The sequence below is a fragment of the Nelumbo nucifera genome, chromosome 3, assembly GCF_055504915.1.
Source record: "Nelumbo nucifera cultivar China Antique chromosome 3, China Antique-T2T, whole genome shotgun sequence".
Classification (NCBI taxonomy): Eukaryota; Viridiplantae; Streptophyta; class Magnoliopsida; order Proteales; family Nelumbonaceae; genus Nelumbo; species Nelumbo nucifera.
The window spans coordinates 23,387,677-23,414,127 of NC_142651.1; the positions used below are offsets into that span (position 1 = coordinate 23,387,677).

The 26,451-nt window shown below is 37.1% G+C and overlaps 2 protein-coding genes across 2 annotated transcripts; both read left to right on the forward strand.

The window, feature by feature from the left end:
* Window positions 1-1,638: 1,638 nt before the first annotated feature.
* Window positions 1,639-2,328, forward strand: LOC148801033 (uncharacterized). The gene has a single exon (XM_088900304.1). It carries the CDS (start codon window positions 1,639-1,641, stop codon window positions 2,326-2,328), a length of 690 nt encoding a protein of 229 aa, XP_088756430.1.
* Window positions 2,329-19,125: 16,797 nt separating this feature from the next.
* LOC104602159 (protein MKS1-like) lies at window positions 19,126-22,389 on the forward strand. The gene is made up of 2 exons (XM_010265755.3): window positions 19,126-19,807; window positions 22,042-22,389. Exons 1-2 carry the CDS (start codon window positions 19,352-19,354, stop codon window positions 22,084-22,086), a joined length of 501 nt encoding a protein of 166 aa, XP_010264057.2. The 5' UTR covers window positions 19,126-19,351; the 3' UTR covers window positions 22,087-22,389.
* The last annotated feature ends 4,062 nt before the right edge of the window (window positions 22,390-26,451 follow it).

Genomic DNA, 26,451 nt, shown 5'->3' on the forward strand with positions numbered 1-26,451 from the left:
GCAGGTTCGTCCTAGTATTTTTTCGACGATATCTTAATTTACAATACATCGTGGGTGGAGCACGTTTGTCACCTAAGGACAGTTCTGGAGCCGCTACGACAGCACAAGCTCTTCCTAAAACGAACCAAGTGCTCCTTCGGAGAGCCGCAAGTCCATTACCTAGGCCATATAGTCAGCAGGGAAGGAGTCTTGGTAGATAATTCCAAGATTCAAGCCATTCGGGAATGGCCCAAGCCTCAGACCATTAGGGCTCTCCGCGGGTTCTTGGGGCTCACGGGATACTACCGCAAGTTTGTAAGGGACTATGGACTCCTGGCGGCCCCATTAACCAAGATGATGAAGAAGAATGCATTTCAATGGGATGAAACAGCTAACACCGCCTTCACAAACCTAAGGGACACACTCTCCACTACCCCCGTGTTGCAACTACCAAACTTTGACCAAGAATTTGCGGTGGAGAGTGATGCGTCTGGCATAGGCATCAGCGCAGTGCTGCAACAGCAAGAGCACCCCATAGCCTTCTTCAGCCGCAAACTAACAGATCGGCACCTCAAGCTACCGGCCTACGAGCGTGAATTGATCGGACTGGCCAAGGCCGTCCAGCCCTGGAGACCGTATTTGTGGGGCAGGCCCTTCGTTGTCAAGACAGATCACTACAGCCTCAAGTACCTTCTAGAGCAGCGACTTACTACTCCACCCCAACAGCACTGGGCAAGCAAACTTCTAGGGTTTGACTTCCGCATAGACCACAAGGTGGGAGCCTCTAACTGGGCCGCTGATGCGCTGTCCAGGCGTGAAGAGGACACGTCACACCTCTGCGCGGTCTCCCAGCCCCGCGTGACCCTACTGGAGGACCTAAGGAGCGTGTTGCCCCAATCACCAACATGGAGAGACCTGGTGCAAGAATTGCGGTGTGGCATGACCAAACCAAACTGGACCATCCACGAGGGACTTGTGCTGTACAAAGGAAGGGTATATCTCCCAACAGATTGTCCCTTGATTCCAGCCATCCTCGCCAGCATCCATAATGCCACCCATGAAGGGGTTCAGAAGACGTTACACCGCGTCTGTGCAGATTTTCATTGGCATGATATGCGAGGCTCGGTTAGGGATTTCATCTAGAACTGCTCCGTATGTCAGCAACAAAAGGGGGAGAACTTACACCCAGCAGGACTCCTACAGCCTCTTTCACTCCCAACGCAGATCTGGGCTGACATCTCTATGGACTTCGTTGAAGGCTTGCCTAAAGTCAGTGAGAAATCCATCTTATTCGTAGTGGTGGACCACTTCTCCAAATATGCTCATTTCATTCCAATGTCCCACCCCTACAGTGCAGTTTCTGTGGGCCACTCCTTTTTCACACACATCTTCCGCCTACATGGGCTGCCCGAGTCCATCGTCAGTGACAGAGATGCAGTCTTCACCAGCACCTTCTAGAAGGAGCTATTCAGATTACAGGGCACGACCCTAGCCTTTTCCTCCGCCTATCATCCACAGACGGACGGGCAAACGGAGGTTGTCAATCGCACCATGGAAATGTACCTTCGTTGTTTCGTAGGAGACCAACCACGATGCTGGGTGGACTGCCTTCCTTGGGCCGAATACTGCTATAACACATCCTACCACTCGTCCCTTGGCATGACCCCCTTTCGCGTGGTGTATGGGCGAGACCCTCCTTGTCTTCTCTCCTACGAATTGGGATCAACACGGTTGGAAGAAGTAGACCGCGGCCTCCAAGACCGCGATGCCCTACTGGCTAAAGTCTCCTTACGTTTACAGCAGGCACAGGCACACATGAAGATAGCCTACGATCAGCACCGCTGCGAGGTCACCTTCCAGCCAGGACAGTTCGTTTGGCTAAAGCTCCAACCCTACCGGCAGCTCTCCCTCAAGCGATGGAGCCCCCAAAAGCTGACCCCAAGGTTTTACGAGCCCTTCAAGGTCCTTCGACAGATCGGGAAGGTTGCCTATCAACTTGAACTGCCAGAACACAGCAAAATCCATGACATCTTCCTGGTGTCCCTACTAAAGCTTTTTACAGGGACTCCCCCAACGCAAGTACCTCCTCTACCCCCTCTCAAAGACGGCAGACCCATCCTCCATCCTAGAGCTCTTGTCCGGTCATGCATCAATCAGGGCACCTTCGAGGTTTTAGTAGAATGGGAAGGACTACCTTCAGTAGAGGCCACCTGGATCCCCTGGACCGATCTCCACAACGCCTATCTAGACCTCGAGCTTGAGGACAAGCTTGTAGTCCAGGAGGGGAGTGATGTTATGAGCACCCGCACCACACAACAACAGCAGAGGCAGCACCGCGCACATGACTGACACCGCACGACAGCGACACCATGAGCCACGCGCGCGCACCGCGCGGCAGCGGCACCACGCACTGCGCAGCAGCGGCACCCATAAGCCGCACGCACGCATCCGGCAGCAGCAGCAGAGTGGGGCCCACACGACAGCTCATAGGGGTGGGCTCACCCTTATCTGGACACGTCAAGAGAACTCGCCTCCAGCCTTCCTTATCTCTTATCCCTTGTCTTATCTTATCCTTATCCCTATCTTAAGTAAGAATTGTGTTACCATTAGGAGTAGGTAATTAGTAGTTTGAGTTCAAGATGGTGTTTGAGTTTAATTAGGAATTTCCTTCTGTAATCTCCTATTTAAGGAGCCACGAATTGAAATAAAGCATTCAATTTTCCAGTCAAGAAAAGAGTGAGGAGAGTTCGGGTAGTCTCTTGAACAAATCACCCCCTCCGTTCTCCACCATAGGGTCAACTCGCAAAGGGAAGGGCAAGGGAAGGCAAGGAGTTTCCCCCACAAACCGCCCCGTGACGAGATCCTATGCCCGGGCCCACAACATATATATATATATATATATATATGTGTGTGTGTATGTATGTATAATTAGAGGTATATGACCTTATCTTGCAAAATAAAAATAATCCATCTAATATATTACAAAGCAAGACAGTTTAGTCAATGAAGTAAATGCTCTCAAAAGTTCAAACCCATTTTATGAGAGTTTCTATTTCAGCAGACTTATCATTCATTGCCTCCACCTCTCCAAAATCCATAACATTGTTTTCCTTTGGCCTCAGAGAATGAGAGAAATTAGCCCCTACTCAGGCCCTCTCAGTAAGAATTTTTATGTTAATTAATTTGCTTTGTTTAACAATTGGGCCTTAAATGATCTTTAGATCTCAAGTCCATACCCAATTGGCCAAGTGATCATTTTGATGGGCTTCAGACTGTGGAAGTAGCTGAGATAAAATAAGGGATGTGGAAATCCCTATAACCTATTTGATTGCAGTTTGAGTGCAAGATGGTTTGCAATTGCCAACATACTCTTCCTCTCCTATTGATTATTCAAGAAAAATCACTGCAACTTAAGGTGATGTTTGGCATGGATGATGATTCCTCACACTTGATTTTTTGAAAATTGGTGATTACTGAAATTATTGACTTTTCAAAAATCATTCTTTTTTTTTTGTTATTTGGTATCATTTCCTTCATATCAGTGATTTTTTGGAAATCCTTTTTGAGATTGTTTAGTATTGATTTTCGAAAGTGATTATTTTTCATTGAAACGTTGGAACATATTCTCACCCCTGCCACGTAGGATGCCACCTAATCCAACAAAAATCAGAATTGCCTAAAAATCGGGGAATCACTAAATGTGGTGATCCCTTGCACAGGCCAATTTCACAGATCGATTTTTTGCTGATTTCCCAAAAATCGGCATAATCTACCAACCAAACATGGAAAATATCACTTATTCTTAATGTGGCACCAATTTCTGAAAAATCGGCATCAATGCCAAACATCACCTAAATCACCTCGAATGATCAACATTCTAAATTGCCAAAGTGGTCAATTAGCTATATTGCTGGACGCCAATGTGTTCACTTCCCCTAGCACGTCAGCTCTATCCTCATCTAGAAGTCCAAATCTTTTAATAGCTTTTGACTTTTGCCACGTGGTGGGGACAACTGACTTCATACTTGCTAGATAAGGAAAGGAGTTATCTCTTAGATAAAAACATTTATTTACTTTTTTTGTTTTTTTTTAGATATAGACAAAGCAAAGTAAATAAAGAGTGGTTGCTTATGAGGATAGAGTGCAAGATCATGTCTATACTATATTTTAAAACATAGTTATCTACATCAGACTTTTCATATTGCCTCTCAACCCTTTTTAGCATTTTGTGAATTTTTTTTTTGAATTTTTAAAAATCTAAAATTAAATATGGAAGTACTTAAATTCACCCCAACCAATTCAATTAAAAAACTTCTTTTTTACACCAGTCAATGCATCTCATGGGTCTCTTCTAATATGGTCTAATATTTGACTGATCTGAATGGACCAACAGAACTAGTAACGGTAGTATTTAAATTTTCAAGTGATTGACTCTGAGAATGAAATGAAGCTTAGTTTGGGAATAAGGATCGAATCTGGGAAGCACTTATTTAGCTTCCTAGAGGAGGATACCATTCTCCCATTCTCCACGTTTAAGTGGTGTTCTGTCATTTCCTCTTTTTCCAAAGGTAGTAAGCAACAAAGCCTTCTTTTTCTGTCGCTTGTATTGGAAAGTACGTAAGAAGAGCATGTGCACAAATTTTAACTCTTAAGAATCCTCTTAAAAGTATGCACTTCTGAACCTTGCAATTCGTTCTTTGACTGATTAAGATATACTGCAAATCTTTGTTTATGTTCAAAAGCTACTTTTTACGTTAATTAAACCCAAATTAATTAATTAACATTCTTTTCCACAAGTGCTCCACTGCTCCCGTTGAGTACGCGTGCACTATCTACTGTAAGCATAGTCTAAGAACCTAATGGCCCAATCCCAACTAGAGAGACCAGTGACTTGGACTATTGGAGCTTATCTTGTCATCAAAGTGATATGGTGGCTTAATTGGTAAGTTGTTTTGCTGGTTGTAGCAGAGACTTGTGATCAAATCCAACTGTTGTCACCAGGGTTAGGTTATCTGGTTATGGGCAGATACTAAAATTTAGATACACTCAATACCCAAAGTTGGGTACGATCCGTGTGTATCGATATAATTGATACACCTTTTTTTTTATTACTTTATTGTTTATTTTCTAACTTTACAATCATTAGAGGTTCCGACCAATTATTTTGAAGTTTTAAATATTTAACATGTTTTTTAATTGATGTATCTATGTGTGTGTATCTAGAATACAATACAATACTGTTCATCTTCTTCCTCCTCCAAATGGTGAATGGTGATCTCTCTCCCTCTCTTCCTCCCCTCTTCTTCTTCTTCTTCTTCTTCTTCTTCTTCTTCTTCTCTGCATCTCTGCATCTGAGTTTTAACTAAAATTGTCCTTAATGTTGGGTAGTTGGGAAATAAAAAAAAAAGAGTTTTTAGTTTCTCTCTTTCTCTCTCTCTCATCATTCACAGCATAGCAAAGTGGAGAGGGATCTCACCATTCTGATGTGAAAAGATGAAGATGAGGAAGAAGAAAGGAAAGAGAAAAAAAGAGAGATAAATAGTTAGAGAGAGAGGAGGTGGAGGATATTTACTGTCCCAAGGAGGAAGAAGGTAAACAATATATTTGCCCTGTTTTCTAGAGATTATATTAAAATAATTATTTTTATTGATATTAGAAGCCAAAAGTTGCCCTTATTTACAATAACCCCTATATTTTATTAATATTTTAATTCTTGGTCATGGGTATCAGGCAGGCTACCCCATTGTGTAAGTCAATAAAAAAAAGAATCTGAATCCCAAGGTATAAAATCTCAATTAAAGTTGGAGTGGAACTAAATATTAGGCCCAAACTGGTAAACCACATTCAGCCAAAGATAACCGAGACAAAATGTATGACAAAGTTGGCGTTGTGGGCCTTGCATGTTCATCATGCATGAATGTGGGGTTTATTGGGTCTAGCGAAACTCTTGCAAGAATGTCTATTTATTAGAAAAATGGCAAATGATGCATGGGAGATCCAAGAAGCATTCGTAAAAAAGCCTGAAAGACAAAATCATCGAGAAGAGACTTAGCAGGGTCTCGAGACCATTTTCCATTTTATATACCAAACAGACTTCAGGTAGATACCAGAGACCTAGTAGAATGCAAAGAAGAGTCAGAGTCTCTGTCTACCATGCGCGTGCGCGTGCGGTTCCTAGGCGTGATGTTGCACTAAATTGCTTTAAAAAAAATGTATACAGACTTTGGGCGGAGAAACAGTTTTCAGAGCAGTTGCAGAGAAGTGCCACAGCAAGTGGAGGAGAAGGGTCTATTTTTTATACCTGTTTTGGGGACGATGATGAGCATCTGGGAACCCTTCTAGGTTCGAATGGTTAAGGGGCTGAGTCCCACTTAATTAGAATTGAACCTCGATTTGATTCGATGCCTGAATCCAGAGCATTCGGTTCTGCCCTATGGGGGGGTTCAAGTTGGAGGACTTTTGAATAGAATGATAAGGTAGGCATGCATGATGCATCCCCATATTTTACAAGTTTCGAGGGGTTTGGGATTGAATTTCTATTTGCTAAGCTCACACATTTTGGTGGAAATGGGCCAGGTTCCAACAGGGCAACAGGGCCAACTTTAATCCAGTACTGACAGTTGCCTGCTCGTTTCAGGCTATAGTCTAGAGTTGCACAATCACAACCCCAGATACTTGTAGCATTGGGCCTATTAGATAAGATACTTGTAATGTCCTCCATGGCCTGAAAATAGTTCAAATCAAAAGAGAAATTGACCATAAAATTCTGATAGTATACTTTATTTTACAATTGAAATCCATGTAAACAAAAAAGTTAAGGGCTTATCACCTACTAATTTTCGATGAAAAATTGTTATGCCTTCCTCTTTGAATGAAGGATTCATTGACAGGCACTTATAGAAGTTGAACAAATGAACCTTTAACCTCAAATTAAAAAAATAATAAAAGAAATCAAGTCTTAATACATTGCTTCTACGTGTACATTGCTCATTTTAGATTTCTATTCTAGGAAAAGGGCCCATTAAGCCCAATCCATAAAATTGGCCCCTTCCATTGCCACTAGAGGTGTAAATTAGGCCGTGCCAGGCCGCTTTTGAGCCGGCCTAGCCCGATGGTGCACGGGCCATACTGCGGCCCGGCATGATTGTATGGGCCGTGCTGGGCTTGGGGTTTCAGGTCAGCGGGTCGGACCAGCACAACACAACCCATATATTATATTATATATATATAATATAAAATAAATTATATATCATATAAATTATAATTATATAATAACATAATATATAATATATAATATAATAATAAAATAAATAATTCTTTTCAATTTCATTATACTATTTTATTTAATTATTGTATATATAAACAATTGTATACATCAAAATTCATATAAAGTTAAAATTTTAAGTTTTTTTTTCAAAATTTTAAATAAATAACTTTGACCCAATCCATAGCCCGACTTGGTTCAAAGCTCAGCCCACGGACTAGCCCAACCCAGCCCAGCATGGGCCCGTATAGGCTCAAGCCATGGGCCGTGCCGGGCCAACCCCCCAAAATATTCCAAGGCAGAGAGGCATAACTCGAGATGGCCCACGGTTGAAAATGATCTTTGGTGCAAGTTATGAGGGTCCCGACTTTCTCATGTATTCAATACATTCAGGCAGTCCAGATTACGTTATGGTCCTGAGTAGGAGATCTATTAAAACTACAAGAAGTCCATAAGCCCACTAGCATCAGAAGGTATTTTCTTTGACCGTGAAAAAACATTTGAGTAGATTAGAAGGTTATAGGCCCTATTGATGATTAAGTGGTTGTTAAATGCACAAGTACTTCTTAGAAGTACTTATTTTAACAACCACTTAAGGATGTTTGTGATCCACTTGTCAAATCATTTATTATATTTTTAAGCACTTATTGGGGGTGAGGATGTTTGGTAAGCTACTTTCCCCATAAGTGCTTATATTGACACAAATAACAATTTTAGCCCTCACTTCACTCATACATATATATATAATGCTTTTCACATTTTATACTATACATTTCAATGAAAAAACGCCACATCATGACAATTGATAACCCACGTGGACCCACACGTGAATCGCCATGTGGACCCACACGTGAATCACCATGTGGACCCAATTAATAACAGCAATAACAAATAATAAATATTATTGATAAATAATAATAATAATAATAATAATAATAATAATAATAATAATAATAAATAATAATAACAAGTTCAACAATTTTTCTACATGATTTTTAACAAAAACAATTTGGATTTCTCATATGAAACCAAAATATTTTTGAATTAGATAAATAATCATACAAAAAAAAACAAAAAATAAACACCAAATATGGAGGGGAGGAGTTGGGCGAACTAACCTCCTTGTCGTCGGTGGCTAGACAATGAGATTGTTGTCGTTAAACTCTTCTAAAGCGTAGATCTATGAACACAACAAACAATGGTGTTTCAAGTTTTAGAAAACCCAAGAAAATGATGTAATGAGAAGAAAAACTTTACAAACTGGAAGAAAATGGAAAAATGACAGGTCTGCCAGCCATTTTTCCTCACTGTCGATCATTGCTAGTGGACCTGTAAATGGGTGCGCTGCTACCTATTTCGCTATGTTCAAATGAGAGGAGATGGAGGTAAAACCCTCACGTGAGGGTATTTTGGGTATTAAAAGAAAATACCATGGACTGATTCGTATCATTCTATCAGCAAAGTACTTCTCCAAGAAGTGCTGAAAAAAAATCAACTTCAAGTCACTTTTTTAAGAAGTACTTCTTTTCTACTTGTTTTACGAAACATATAAAAGCACTTAATAACCACTTAATATGTGGTCCCAGCTCTTAAAAGAAGAGCTTCTTAAAAGTGAAATCAAATAGGGGCATAGTAACCTAATTGCATTGACTTTGTTTTCTTTTAGCCATCTCTAGTCTCGTCTTCATTCTATTCTTGGAGTGTCGGTTTCAACCAAAACTAGGCAGGAGCCAATTTGTTAGGCACAATCCTGAACCCAATCTTATAAATAAATGAACCAAGCCATGGCATATCTTTTCTTGTGCACCATTGCTGAAGATGTGGCAAGGGCTTCAGCTGCAGCCCAAGCCCATCGTATAGAAGAGCCCAGGCTTAAGGTCCCACCACCAGACAAGCCCAATTTGTATATTACCCAAGTTGGTGAGTTGATGTAGATATTTTGGCTCTCTGTAAATGTAACATGTGGTAGCATTCTGATCTTGTGTTCATACACTGTCATCATCCATTACACCCGTCAAGACATAAAATTAAGAGTTCAAATCAGCCCCCCTCCCCCCCCCCCCACAAGACATAAAATTAAGCCTAGAAAAACAACAACTACAAACTTAAGTAGGATAATTAACTAGGTATACATGGGAATATCAGTCCATTGACAGTCAAGAGCTGGTCATCCTAATTTCCATGGCAACCATATGAAACTTCACAGTCATTATCTGGTTTGAGTATGATTGTGTGATTTGTGTTGGTGATGAAGATGGGTAAGCGACTAAGCATCCCGCATATACAGGAAGCGTCCATTGAAGTCAGAGTGTGACAACACAGCGAGTACTGGGAGGGCCCGTTCCTCTGGTGATGTCCATGGTGGTGGTGGATTTTGTTTCCTGATAACTTTGCTGGCTGCTGAACAGGGAAAATGCTGCAGGCTCGATTTGCCAGTGCAATCTGGTGGAGGCAGAGAGGTTGAGCTATTGCTCCATTATTAGAGCCACAAGCAAGAAGGACGATCAATACCAATGAGAAACTCAAAATACAAGCTAGGGGAAATGGGCTTTTCTCCATGGTTTGATGGGTTGGTTGCTTACAATATGATCAATGGACATGCTTTTATACTTGGAATTGAACCCTGGGTTGGTTGGAGAGGGTTTTCGTGTGTCAGTGTGTGTGTATTGGTGGGCCTTGCTTAGGGTGTGAGGGGGGGTTCAGGCTTTTCGGACATTATAACTAAACAGTAAAACTGTGAACCAGGTCACTGGGTGGATTTAAATGGTCCAGTCATCACTTCAAATAGGGGTGCAATTCAGGCTGGGTTAGATTGGGATGAAGTCAACCCTAACCCAACCCGAGTTGTTGAACCCCCGACCTTAACCCTGCCCAATCCTAAAACTATGGGTTGGGTTTGGGCTCGTATTGTTCTCCGGCTGGCCCAGATTTTCTATTTCATTTTTATCAAATATACTTATTTTCTAGTTTCTAATGGTTCATGTTAATTCAATGTTAATATTATTATGCGTAAAAGAACATAGTTATCAAGTTTTAGAAACTAAATTTCCTTAACTTAAAATTTTTGACATATAATATATGCATGGACATATGTATAGATATGTAAATAGATAAATACTTGCAACAAAAAGTACATGAATATACATTTATGAAAATGCATAGTTTCTATTTATGCTATGTTTGGTTTGAAGGAAAAGATAGAGAAAGGAAGGAAAAGGTAGAAAAACCTATACAAGGTTTGTAAACGTTTCCCTACCATTTCCTTCAAACCAAACACAGCCTTATATAATGAATGAATAGTAAATCTGCATGTAAATAACTACTTATATGCATAAATACTTACGTGTATAATATTTATACATACAAATATGAAGTTAAACCAGCTTCGAGCTGAGTTGGGTTAGTCAAGGGCTCAGCCTAATCTAACCAAATCCTAGTTTTTTGGGCTAGGTTTGGGCCAATCCAGTCCAACTTGCAGCCCTAATTCAAAAACCTGGATGCGGCTTTGTGATTGGTTGAACCCATGTGGAGTGAACCAGTCTCAACTCTCAACAAAATGACTGCTCAAAGTCATATAAAGTGTTTTCAGTTACTCTGGATATAGTAGGCTAGTCAGTCCTCGAGACTAAGAAAGAAAAATCAGGTCATATTCAAATTCAAATCTGATTAGGAAATTGATCTTTCAATTAGAAAAAAAAATGAGATGGGGGCTACACAAGGCAGGGAATAGCCCATGTTCAAAAATCAGAGTAAGGACTGTGAAACCAATGATAAGGTTCTACGCCAGTATTAAATACATAGGGCCCATGAATTTATTAATCATATTCCACAGCAAGCGTCAGCTAATCAATCTGCCTTCATCAAAAGGATCAGGGAGGTTACACAGATTAATAAATCTACAGTGGGCAGGATTAGCTAACCAATCCGCAGCTTAGTTGTCAACGATTATCTTCAATCTCCACGGGAGCTCCATGAGTTTATTTAGGTAGTCAAATCACATGTTTAGAGTCGTATGCTTGTATCCCAAGTTTAAAACAAGATTGTTGGCTTCCCATGTAATCCGTATGCTTGCTTCAGCCACGTTGATAATGGACGTCTCAATACTGTACTTCCTTCAAATCAAGGATTTGGCCAAGGTGATCTCTTAGCCACACAAGCCAAAGAGCAAACACCATCAGAACACAAGTCATCCAAATTGATCTTCGTAGCATCCGGACAAGGGCTGCTTTTCCAAAAGACCGAAACCCACGATTTTTCCCTGCTACTATTATTACTATTAATTGTACAATCCTGAATCTCCAAAAACGAATTTGGGGCTCTCTCAAGGGTAAAAGGGGTGTGAATTTTTCCCTTAATTGGAATTCAATTCAATATTTGATGGATCTTTGAAAAGGTCAACCACATTCAAATATTTGAATTTGATTGATTAATTCAAATATCGGAATCTGAATCAGATGTAATTGAATTGTTTTGCCTTTATGCACTTCATATATAATGCCCTGTTTGGTTCTAAGGAATAGGGGTCTGGAATCGGAATTGGAATGGGTTATTTCGAGAATTGAAATCCTATTTCCAATCTTACTGGAATGGCATTCCCCTCTTTGAGGGAATGGCCATTTCCTGCCCCTCTTTTGAGAATGAAATCTCATTCTTGTTGATTCCAATTCCCATTTCCCATTTCCCATTTCCATTCCTGTCTAAAAATAGACTATAGAAATATATCATTCCGAAGGATTTCAATTCCGATTCTGACTATAAATCCAACAGACCCTAATAAACTAATTTTATTAAAGAGAAATAAAGAGTTTAATCTCATATGTGTACGTATATTAATGTTGTATACGGTTTGGATATCTGTCGGATTGAATCAGACTATATCCAAATTCAACCCAATGAACTAAACCGTATAAGCTTTATATCCAAATTTGACCAATACCTCTATTTGAATTATCCAAAGTTGATTCGACTCTGTTGAATCATCAGCTTTTCGAATATCGTTGACACCCGAAACATTTAATCTCTGTTCTGTCAAGTAGCGTCCAAACCATCCAAATTCCAAAGTATGTTATAGATCGCTGTACCAGAGCAGTGGTCATGGAATTTGAATGGCTTTAGATGATGTTAAAGGACAGGGGACTGGCACCGGCTAACAACAGTTTCCGGTCAGTTGGCCGTCCTTGCGAGTTGCAACCAGTTTACCTTTCCAGCAGAAAAGTCACACAAGGAAACATGCCAGAAGCTAAAACCTGGAAATAATTGGTTTTGACTTTTGAGGATAGCTAATAGCTTAACCTTAGATGGTTTTTGATTTTGAAACATGAAAACGGCGTTTTGTTCTACATAAATTATAAACAAACAAAGCTTAAGCTCGGAGCCTGGAGGGGAGAAAAACTGGAGGCCCATGCCAAACCAGAACACCAGCACAAGTCAAAATGGAACTCAGATTTGATGAAAGTGGAGGATATATATATATATATATATATTGGGCCTGGGCTTGGTCTTTTTTTAAGCATGTGAATGGGCCTTTGAAGAATCCATGGTAAAACTAGTTTTGCGAGTAACAAGAGACATCGTCAAACAAGTTACGGGTGTGGGTTTGGAGAATATCCGACCAATCCAAAATGCAACTGGATTTGGATTTATGCTGTGAACTACTTATGCCATTGTTACCCAAAGAAAACTAATAAAAAGATGGTTGGATTGAGTCTTAACTTTATCAGCATTCAGCAAACCTTTTTATTTTTTTCACCGGAAGGTTCAACGCAAGTTACAGTTTGACAAAAATCGATGCTGAATTGGGCTGTTGGACTTTGACAATTTTAGTATTAGATTGCGTTTTTGACAAAATTGATGCGGGTTCTTGGCACTGGGAGGCTTGTCAACGGGTCGGGTCTTGTTATTTATCGGGATAAAATATGAACCAGAACCCATATAGACCCAATTATACTGATAGCTATATTTATTTAAATAATAATTTAATATTTGAATTTTGATAGTATGGTTTTAATAAAAATGACAGTTCAATTGTAAATTATTTATATGTTAATAAATTAAGTGTTTTTAACTAATATTATCTATCAAATTTATTATTTCAAATATAAAATAATATAATACACATCATAAAATCTAGAAAATCCTTATTTATATTTAATAAAATAATTGGATCAGAACAAATAAGAACTGGAACTGTCCCAATTAATCATGAAATTGTAATAATTGATTCGGTTCGGTCAATCAGACAGAACGACAAGATAAAATTCAAAATGGCCATTCTCAATGTCAAAGTTATCTGTGTTTCAAGTTTGTTTTGCATTCACTTTGGGCGGCAATTGAATTTGAAGACAATGGTTTCTATAAAATTTGGAGGCTATGCCCATTATGAAAGAGAAATGGTTTCTTTTCTTTTTTTTTTTTTTCTGAGAGTCCTTAGGCACCTTCATTCAACTTTCAAATCTTAGTTACATCCATGTTCAACAAAGAAGAGATAAACTCAGGAGCAAAGGACCAGGTTTGAGGAAGTTGACAAGTAAGAGCAAATTTAGTGAAGTGGTGAGCCACTTGGTTACCAGATATTGGAGTAAAAATAACTGAGGAACTATCAAGGTGATTGAGGAGATTCCTGCAACTAGATATTAGAGTAAAAATACTCCAAGGAGGATGAGAGTTTTCCTCCAACAATAATTTAATAACTATTTCATTATCACCTTCAAAGATGGTGTGAGAGAATCCCATGAAAATGACAAATTTGATACTTTCCAATAGAGTTGTGGTTTCAGAAACAATTGGAAGCAAAGAATTGAGAGGAATAGATAGCACAAAGATGAGAGATCCCGTATGGTCCCTTACTACAAATCTCACACCTAACTTGTGAGAGGAATTGGCTCCATCAAAGTTAATTTTTAAATGGCCATTGGGTGGCTTTGTCCAGTGCACTGGCTGAATCAATCTGTTCTTTACAAAATCCATAATGCTACCATGATGATTAGAAGTGACCAATAAGTTCTGATGAGCAAAACCAGTGGCGCACTGGATAATCGTATGAGGATTCCATGGACTGTTATTGAATACTAAAGCATTTCTTGCAATCCAAATATGCCATCGAAAAGATATGATTTTCAGTAAATCAATATCAATGATGAGCTTTGATTTGAAAAGCTTTATCTAGTTTGTGAGCCAATTAGCAATACTCATGTCAGTGGTTACATCAAAACGGATAGCAATGTTCGTACCAAACCAAACTTGCTTTGCTAATGGGCATTTGAGAAATAAATGTTCAAGGGATTCATCATCTTCATCACATAGAGGGCAGAAAGTATTTATGTGTTTAAGCACCACTTGCAATCTTCTTTTAACAGGAATAGCATCATGCATTATTCTCCAAATGAAAATATGCAATTTAGGTGGAATGAATTTTAAACTCCAGAAATAATGCCATGAGATACCATCACCGAAAAGATGAATAGAAGAATGTAAGGGTTTTTCTGCTAGTAGGAGTTTGTACCCAGAAGTTGTATAATTTCGATGTGGTGTTAGAGTCCAAGCCAAAGTATCTTCTATTTCTACATTTGGGCTTGGAAGAGCCATATTATATATATGGTTGGATACAGTGGTGTCAAAGAATAGGTTCACCAGATTACTTTTCTAATTTTCTATTAAACATAGGTGGAATTTGATTGCTATTTGAAATCTTGAAAATTTGCTTTTCAAAGATTAGATCTCATTTGCATTGACATCTGAAAAGTAATAGAAGGCATGGTTTGGTAAGAGGTGATTCATTCTTGGAATGTTTTTAAGGCCCTGTTTGCTTTTCGGTAAGTTACTTACTTGGGTAAATGCACTTAATCAGGTAAATGTTTCCCAAGAAATACTTATACAGGTAAATGCATTTACCCATGTTCTTTTATTTCCCAAGTAAATAAGGCAATGACCATTTTATCCATAAAAATCCAATATTAAAAGGGGCATTTTTGTCCCATTCAAGTGTTGGCACCTTTCACCTCAAGTGAGAAAGTTATTTACCCAGTTAGGGAGATGGGGGTAAGTGATACCAAGAAAAATCCAAAAAAAGAACATGGGTTTCTTAGTCAATGGGAATCAAAATCCCATTGACCAACTTTTCCCCCTCTCAAAATCCAAAAAGAGAGCACCCCCTAAATGACTTACAAAGAATTTGTTAGACATAAAAGAGATTTTTGCTTTTTCAAATGTCATATTGTTAAAAATGGCTCTTGTTTTCGGATTTCAGATTTCCGGTTTATCAAAGGCCACCTTACCCTTGATAACTTCCTTGTCAGACATTCACCATTAGAAATGACTGGCATCTATCTGTTTATCTTTCTCTATCTATCTATCTATCTATCTATCTATACATACATACATACATACATACATATGTATATATATATATATATATATATATATATATATATATATATATATATATATATTTATAGCAAGATGGTTCATGTCACCATACCTCTCCTTACACCAAACCCCCTTCCTAATTTTCTGTTTTTTTTTTTTAATTCCACTTAATTACCCATTAAACCAATAAGGAAATAACATAGGCTTAACTATTTCTAACAACCATAGTGAAAGAGGGATTCACTTTTCTAATGTTTAGCCAAGTGCCACCACTTTCTCCTAAATTGTCTCTAATTCCTATTTATTTCCTAAATTATCTCTCACTCCTATTTATCTCTTAAATTATCTCTAATTTAGTAAAGAGATTCTCTCCTAAATTATCTCTAATTTCTATTTGTCCTCTCCACCACTTTTTATCTACATCTGTCTAAAGACAAATTCAATTAAAAATTTTTAGAACTATTTAAATATTATAACGAAATTATATACTAACTTTAAAATGTTTATTCAAAACACAAAATTAATTATAATAGATTTAATAATATTCATATTATTAATAATTCTATATTTTTACAAAATTCATCATGAAATTATGTGGTAGCAATATAAACTATAATTTTAAGAATTATTCAATTTAAATTTTATTCAAACAATAAATATTAAAAAATAAAATAATATTTAAATATTTCAACAACTAAATATCTTAAAGAACAAAACATTAAAAATAACTAAATAATTAATAATAGATTATGTAATAATAGTACTAATTATAATTTTATGGATTATTAAATTCAATAAACAATTAATATCTTAAAACTTTAAATAATAATATTATTTAAATAACTAAATAATATTGCAAATAACTAATTTCACTAATACAATTAATAATTATAGAAAATAACTTTCAAAAAAATAATACTTATTAGTAATAGTTTTTCAATAATAGTGTATATTCATTATATATTTATATATACTAAAATTAATATTTATTGTAATTTTAGTAATTACTTATTCTATTTTTTTATAAATATGTTTTCAATAATTATTTATAAATCTATTTTTGTTTCTTATTTAATAGAAAAATGTCAGTAATTATTGGAGATTAAATAACTATTTTTAGTAATTATGTATTTTTTATAATTTATTGATTAATATTAATTAGAGATTAAACTATTATTTGAGATTACACTATTTATTAGCTAATTTAATATATTTTCAGTATTTATTATTGTATTTTTATTAGATATCTATTGTATTTCCATTATAAATTTCTTTTCAATAATTGTGTATTTTTGCTATAAATTTTCAATAATTATTGGAGATTAAACTATTGTTATTTATTAGAGATTAGATTGAGAGTTTAGTTGAAATTAGGAGTGTTCAAGGATCTCTTCAGTTCGTTGTAGGTTGTTTTGCTAATTAAATTGACCTGGTCAGGTTGGGAGTTTGTCACCCGAAACCGATTGACCATTAGTGAAAACACACCAACTTGGGTGATATCGGTTTGGGTCTATTTTTAGTTTGATTTGTTTGTTCAAAATATTTAAACTTAAAAATTAAATTTAAATTTAATAAATTATTATGGTATTACTAAAAGTAAATTAAAAATTTAAATTTATGATATAAAATATTTTAGACTAAGAAATATAGGCTTAGTTTGGAAATAATACAAATGCAAATATGTAGAGTGCAAAACCTTAATATTTTTTATTATTTTGTATGTATTCGCACCGCACATATTTGCATTTGTACTATTTCCAAACTAAGTCATAGGAATTTTCCCACTTTCCCTTATTAAAATATTATCTTTAAAATATAAAATATTTATATATTTATGGTTGGGTCGGTCCAGTTTTGATTGATTTACAAATAGCCAGACTGAAACTGACCTGACTTGATTGGGTTGAAAAATTGTTGAACCAAAGTCATTCATAAATACTAGAAAACTAACCAACTTGGATTGAGTTCGATCAAATTGGTTATTAAAAATTTAATATAAAACAATTTTATATTCTTATGTATTTCTATTGTTTAGCCTCACTTAAATTTACTTAAACCAAAATTCCAAAAATAAGCATATCCATTCACTTAAATTTAATCATTATGGTCTGTGAAAAAAAAAAAAAGGGAGAAATTAGCTATTAAGACAGACCATTAATCAAGGGTAATATGCGCATTAAAAATTAGTAATAACACATGTAAATCACTTCTATTAAAGTCTGAATCTGGATCTGCTGTGCACACGTTATGCAGTAGCACACAGTAAAGGAACAGCAATTTGTGCACAGTAAATCTGAGCTCCTTCCGTCATTGAGAGCAAAAATTCTAGACATGGTACGGAAGTATTGGCATCCAGTCGCGCACGAGATCAACATCTCCCCAAAATTAAATTTTGCCATGGAAGTGAGGGGTAATTAAGCACAAGAAAAGTGGAGGAGAATTAATTACATGTAATCATCCGCCAAAGAGGGAAATGCATGAATTCCAATGCAAATCCCACGGTGTACAAAATGCATCTCCAAAAGAAAATACAAGAACAACTAGTGATAAAGTGACGTGTACAGGAGTTGGCAGGTAGGCCCAAATCTGTACCGAGAAATCCTTCACTGATTACCAGTAATTAGTAAAGTAATGACGTAGCTCCCTTCTTTCCCTTTATATCGAGTGATTGATAAGCGTAAAACAGTCTGTTAAACAAAAAATCAAAAGGTTTATCAGCGCTCCAATTTCGCAATTTCACTCGCACTATAAATGATTTTCATGGTTAAAACTTCAAACAAAAAGTCTAAAAATTCCATCAATTATCTCTGGTTTAATACGGTTTTAGCAGCGAACGTAACTAACAAAAAGCATGCAAGTTTATTTATGGTGGGTGCCTGCCTTGCTAAAGATAAACTTAACTAAAAAAATCCTTTAAATTCTCAATTTGGATTTTCTATTTTGATTCATCTGTGTGAGAAGTGGCGTCGTGGTCTAGGAGTTTGAATTTTTTATTTTTATTTTTCTTTTTTCACTCGTCTTGTTTTCTTTTTCAATCTTTTCTTTTGGTCTACTAATTAGAAACGAAGAAAGTAAAGAAGCAGTAATCTGGTCTAAAGATAAAAGATACGTAAACGATTAACACTGATATTCTTTTTATACGAATTGAAGATGAAGCCCAAAAGCAAGGAGAAATGATCACTAGCTGAGCAAAAGAAAAAAGAAACGAAATGGGTAAGTTGCAATCAATAAAAAAAAACCAAGGCAATATTTGTTAAATAAATAATAGGAGAAAAAAAGAAAAAAGGAAGCACGAAAATAGAAGGAGGAGAAGAAAATAGACTCAAAAACAAAACTCACACACACCTTCGTGATCCCGTCAGCTGCGCCGGCGCTGTCCAGCCGACGAATGCGCCCAAAGAAACAGATGGGTAGCGTCTCACAACAGCTTTTCCGTTAAACACTAGAATTTCAACACCACAGCCCCTTTATGTCAATGGTCAGAATCGCTGGCGCTTCCTCCATCAACTGATGAAGATCAATCCCTCCTCCCTCCTCCCGCAACTCACATCTCTTCCTGCCTTACGAAACCGAATCCACAATCCTCTGTCATTTTCTTCTTTATATATCTCTCTCTCTTTCTCTCACCAACTCCTTATCACTCTTCTTTCTTCTTCTTCTTCTTCTTCTTCTTCTTCTTCTTTCTGAAGAATAATAATCATCCCCAGCTGTTATTGAATTTTTCTTACGAGAATTAATTAAATCATGAGCCCTTCCCAATTTCATGATGATCAACAGGCGAGGAAGGAGATCAATGGGCCACGACCATCTCCATTGAAGATCAACAAGGATTCCCATTTTATTCAAAAACCATCTTCCTCGGCACATTCATCTTCTTCTACTTCACCGTCCTCGCTCAGTGCTGTAGCCGCTACAGCCTCCGTAAAACAACAGCATCAACAACAGCGACAGCCCCCAGTTATCATCTATACCCACTCTCCCAAGATTATTCACACCCAAGCTCGCGATTTCATGGCTCTAGTGCAAAAGCTGACGGGGCTTTCACGTTCTGATGATCAGCCGGTGCAACCTCAACCTCAGGAATCTGGGCAAGTTTCTTCTTCTGAAAGGAATAATTTTAACACAAGAGCAGGCGACGACACCGAGTCATCATCGCTTGTTACCGATGGGAACTGTGGCGGAGGTGGCGGAGATGTTCAGGTCAGCTCATCTTCCATTTCTCCAGTCTGCGAACCGCCTAATCCTTATATATCCGATATTCCTCTCTTTACACCAAACTCAGCGGAACTCTTCTACTCATCTCGGCCGTTTTATAGATACCCAGATACAGTGTTTACACCTCCCGATATAGGGAATTCAATCTCCCCTTCAGCTCTCGAGGCTAGGAAGGGATTGCAGGAATATTGAAGCGGGGCTAATTCCAATTTTCTTTTTTAATCATCCTAGCGGGTTACATTTTCTTTCTTGCTTATAAAATGTCGACTGATCATATATTTGTCTTCAAAAAAAAAATAATAATAATAATAATTATAATAAATGACTAAATTTTGTCTCCGAATTTCTTTATTTATTTATTTTTAATTTTTTTGGGAAGAATCAATAACAGATGTGAATTATGTGATCAATAATTCATTCAATTTTTCCTTCCAACATCAGATTGATATCTTTTTCCGTTGGGATGCATTGCTTTTTTCTTTTCTTTTTTTTCTTGTTCCTTTTGTGTTCCTATTGGATATAAGAACACATTTTAAATTTATTTCTTCTTTTTCTCTGGTTGGCATTAGAATGACAACATAGAGTAGTAGTCAGTTACAATATGTAGCGAAGGGATATCTAGCTCCTTTTTTTATTATTTTATTAACTAAATTTTCTTTGTTGATGTTAACAGAAATGGAAAATACAATTTGAGTTTATTTCAATGAGGATCAAGATATCTTCGTAAGATGTTGGAGCAGAGTATTGGAAGTGGTATGGACCATTTCCTATAGCTGGGCATGATTAAATACCATAATATTATAATGGTATGGTTCATATTTACATGGGAGATACACAGAAAATGAGCCTAAGAACCATGAAAATATATTGCTTTTAACTCATATTTGATCAAACAACTGAAAGAAAGAAATTAGAAAATGGACTCCTCCTGACAATATCAGGACAAAAGAACAAGCACCAATTTGGAAACGATATGGTGAGGAGGATCACAGGATGACTAATTTTGACAAAGAACTCTGCAAAGAAAAGCTCTGATTATCCTTTCTTCCTTAAAAGAGTACAGAGAAATGCTATCATATGATGGAGGTCCCAAAAAAATGTAGAATAAATCTCATCAATAAGATTATATTTCATTCAACTAGAATTGAAAAATACTTGAGTTTCCATGTTACCTATCTCAATAAAATCAATCTCCAGACTGTATCTTTCCTCCATCAAAGGAGGGAGAAGAAAAAGAACCAAAGAACACCCACTTAAGGAAAGGAGGAAAAGAATTTTCTGCCATTGATGCTAAATCTTATAGAGATAAGGGGTAGATGATGATTATGATGTTGTAAAATTATGTCAAATCTGGTCTACAATGGCAGAGCTATGAAATTTAAACCTCATTGGCATTGTATCTCATAGGAAATATTTCATAATTGCAGAAATCTTCATTGTGCAACCAAGGATATAATACTCTCTTAGTATATGGTTGAACCAAATAGTGCATTCTGGCGTACGTGAACCTGATTTGTATGTGGGACCATATTACTTGAATGGTCGGGCAGTCAAAATTAAATGAGGTAAGATTGGGGCCAAAAGTGCAAATACTGTACCTCAAAATGCATGATGTTCTATTTACTTTGTCACGGGCTCAGTTCGGAAGGAGTATAAATACAAATATGTAGAGTGCAAAACCTTATATTTTGTATTCTTTTGTATGTACTAAGCTTAGGAAGAGTACACATTAATATAAATATGTACAATGCAAAACCTTGCATACCATTTTTATAAACCGTGTATTTGCACTGTACATATTTTTATTTAAACTCTTCTCAGACTGAGCGAGCCTAATTAACAGAAAAATGTAACTAAAAGAATTTAAAGCATGCTTTGTAGCTTTGTTACAGTTTGGGGGAGCAAGAGTAATATTCCTTTCAAATTTTGTTGGCCATCACTACGGGATTAATGGTTGGTTGATGATCAGAAAGGATGGTATGGTGTTGAATTTCAACAAGTAAAACATGCTCTCATTGATTCAAAACAAACTTAGAAAGAAAACACAGTATTTTGGTTGGATAGGTGATCTTAATGTTATTAGACCAGGGTGAAGAGAAGGGAAAAGTGTTTATGTAATCTGAGCATGTCCAAGGTTGTAATCTGGCTGCCTTTGCATTGTGGTTTGTTTTCTTCCTTACTTTATTTGGTTCTCAAATATCTCTGTATTTTGTTTCTAGGTTATAATTGCAAACCTGGTGTTTCTCCTAGGATTATCAGTATGAATCTCTGCAACTTGTATTCACCTATGACTTCTGTATTCTGTGATTCTGCATTCCTGGCACCTGCAATTCTAGCTGCACTGTGCATCCTGACTTTCGCATCCCTATGGTGGAATTTGAACACTGAAGATAAATTGAAGTAAAAAATGACAGTCTCATCTCATGTATTATCATTAGTAAAATGAACTAAATAAATGCTTCGGTCTCTCTCTCATTCATGTACGTGGCTAACCCCATTAATTGTCTGTCTATGCTTAGAAAAGAGTATTCTTTAACTTAATTTTTATCCATTAAATAGACTAAACAATTGACAATGAAAGTGGCTACGGGTTTCTTTTCCCTTTTTTGAAAGGATGACAATTTTTTTTTCACCAATAAAACTGAAATAGAACAGCACCTCTTGGTCTTCAAATGTCCCTCATGGTGCATTGCATGGAATGTACGTGGACCAGGAAACCTACTAGACAGCATATTAATTTGTTGGTACAATTAAATGCATAGCACTGATGTCCTTTTTTTTTTGTCTGAGAATCGTAATAGACTTCTAATTCCAACTGTTTGGTTGGGCAGAATCGATCGGAATCCCATTTTCATTCCTGCTGGAATGGCATCCTCTCTTTGGGAATAAAATTCCATTCCTGTTGATTTTAATTCCCATTCTCATTCCGGTCTGAACCAAACAGACTATTGGAATGGACCATTTCGGAAGATTTTGATTCCCATTCCAATTCCAATTCCAACTGCGAACCAAATGGGCCCTTAGATGTCTAAACTTTGATGATAGTTTTTTGGTGGATCTATCCCATAGGATATTCAGGTGGATTGTCCCTTGTGGTGGAAGAAGGATGTAAGAGAGACCTACATATTTTAGTATCGAATGAAAGATGAGTTCATGACAACTTGAAAAATATAATATTTTTAGTTTTATAGCCTTTATATTTACGCCTCCAAATAAAAATCAAACAAGTCAGGGTCTAGAAATGATTGGAAGATATTCATAACCAAACTTCCAATCCATGGTACCTTTTAAGAGATTTTAACGCGTATATGATAAAAAAAAAATATGTAACTTTCAATAGTTCTCAAACACGTGTTAAATGAGTGTAATCTCAATAGAGGCGAAAGGCATAAAGTATATATACACGGAGGTCCATGAAAAAAATAATAATAATAATAATAATTGATGAGTCAATTGATTAAAGGTTTAGCAATTTGTGATAAGAGCCAAAGTTTTATCTAAAAGCTTAACAATATGGAACAGGATGCAATTTATTGGGAATATCTATGAATTAAAAAGGAGGACCATAAGTCAATTACAAGAAATACAGAGGGAGAAAATTATTAAATCAACCCCCATGTTGGGAAAAAAAAAAGAAGAGAAAAAGCTCTTCAAGGGAGATTAAATAAGATTTTAGAGAGGGAAGAAATATATTGGGCCCAGAGAGATTCAGGATAAATTGGTTCCAAGCTGGAGATAAGAATACACAAGCCTAAACCTTATTAAGGAGTTTGTTGAAACTTTTAAAGAAAGATATAAAAAAGATACTACTGAAAACATAGAAGAGTTCCTAGAAGCTATTCATCCAATCATTTCACTAGAGGAAAATGAAGCATATTCAGGACTGAGGTGTAGGAAAGTGAAATATTGGAGCCCTAGAAAGTGGTAGAGAATACATAGAAGCCCAAGGATTGTTAACAGTAGAGAACTAGAGAACAGGGATATAATATTATAGGTCAAGTGGAACCCTCCTGTGTTATCTGTTATTAAAATTAATTTTGATGCTTAAAAAAAGATATCGAGGATTGAGTAGGAATTCAAATTTGATCTGATAAGAGGTGGATTTAGATACCTCCTTTGGTCCTAACAAATCGGATCAGATCTATTACATTAAGAAATATTATATATTATATTTTATAATATATTAATAAATAATATAATATAATATATTATCATACTTTTTTATTATAATTCTGTTCGAATTGAATTCAAATCGTATTCTTAAAAATCTGATGAATTCTTATCAAATTTGGATTCTTGTTGGGCCAAATCAAATATACCTTTTACTAAATTCAATGGAGGTTCCAAAAATACTATTCGGCTCAATTAAGAGAAAGTCGATCATGGTAGATGAAATGAGACTCCAATGTAACAATGGGGTTCGGATGGAGGGAGACTCCAAGGTTACAACGATATTGAAGGTGTCACATCACAATGAGGAGTGCATGATCAGAATCAAGAGAGAGTTCAACGGTTCAATATGCTATCCTCACAAGCATAAAGAAAGTAACCGATCGAGCGGCAATTTGGCTATAGCTAGCCAATGAAGGTCATCAATGACCCATCTCCACTTGGAGAAGCTTTTGCTCGTCGGGTCTAATTTTCTTTCATGTATCAAAAAAGAAATAGAACAGTTATGAAGGTCTCTTTAACAATAATTGCTGTGCCCATGAGGACAACTATTTCCTATTGGTTTTGGCCCAACTTGAATTAAACCTGTCTCAGTCTCATATTAATCCGGCTATATATACACTTAGCCCCGGCCGATCTCTTGCAAGCAAAACTAGTGCTCACATAGCATCATATCGGATGGCACAGCCATAATATCTCCACTACAAACAGTACATTTATGTTTAATTTATACAGCAAAGCAGGATGCATGGATTCCCATTCTTTGACTTTAATTGTGTGCAGACTGCAGAGGTTTTAACCCCCCCCCCCCCCCCCTTGCACATATACATAAATACAGAGCTTTCAAGTTTGAACAACTATTAATTAATCCTACTCCAGTTCAGACAGACTGCATCATAGACATATCCCATTAACGCAGCCCCCATCCAGCAGGTTGATCAAGTAACCACCTAACCTAACATCGATCAAGAGAGTACAGTCCACTTCATTTATTTGACCCCCTCCCCCGGCCAGGTCACCGGGCCGATCGGCCGGTTACATCAGGATCAGGCAATAAAAGCATAAAACCTTATCCTTATCACCCTGGCCTTGGGGGGCCGCCTTTGCTATATTAAAGCAGCCAGCAGAGTATCCTTTTCCTTTTGTGATGCTCATGCAGTCTGTCTGTGTGTACAACATTAACCCCCGGCCCCCTTTGTTCTTTGGTATAACCAATAAATACCACACGATCACACTGCTGTACCTGTACCATGAATGAAGAACCACTCCAAAAATAAAAAATTAAATGAAAGGTGCGCAAGCTGAGGAGACATGCAACCACATGGATATGGTCCTCATTGCTCCATTCTTTATTCCTCCCTAGCCTTCGCCTTCCAGTTCCATTACAGTGCTATATCTTTAGCAATAAAGTTCTGTGTTCTAAAAAAGGAATAATTAATTAATCTCTCTCTCTAGAGGGACTACACAGAACAGGGGTAGCACTTCCCCAGAAAATCGAAACAATTAATCACACTTAAGGGTCTTGAATGAAAGAACTAGATGCATCATTAGAGCGAATAAAATTCACTAACCAATCCACCACAATGTTGTCAGTAGGTGTTACGATACTCTGCCTTCCTGTCTCTCGAACAATGATCAACAACCCTTGATGATCGACTTCATTCTCTATGGGGAATCCACAACTTATTCAGACAGTCAATAACAAGTTTGGAATCACACTCAATAGTGATATTCTTGTTGGAGAAATTTAACATCACATTATGGGCTTTTCAAACAGTCCATGCTTCAGTTACATTGATAGTGGTTTCACCAATCCTGTAAGCTTTGAGGTCTAAAATTTGGCATAGAAAATTCTTAGCCATCCAAACAATGGAACACTTACCATTGATGTAGGAGGATCAAAGTTCATCCATAAAGGCATACCACAATAAAAAGGTAAATTTTTCCTTCCTCTACAGATCCAGATCCTTTAAAACTATGTTCGGTTTAAAGGAAAAGGTAAGAAAAGATAGGGAAAAATATCAAAACCTATACAAGGTTTGTAAAAGTTTCCTTACTTGTTAATTGAAGAGAATCATGAGTGGTCGGTCACCACTTGTTTGGGTAAAGGGTAGTGATGAAGGGTGATTTGGCCGGACCTCGTAATTGGGAGACACGTGGACATGACTCGACATAAGTGACAACTCGACACAATCAGATTGGCATGTGGACGTGACCTGACACGAGTGATAGATTAGCGTGATCAGTTCGCTACAGAGCGACCTCGGGTACCCTATTACCCCAAACCAAAGCTACTTCAAGTTACCAGATCGCGACCAGGATAGTGACCAAGTTCGTCACACATCGAGCTCGGACAAATGAACCACCCCGGAAAGAGGCCACCTCGGGATAGGCCTACCTCGGTGCAAGATCACCTCGGTACTAAGGCACTTCGGCATTCGGAGTAGATCAGGTCTGTG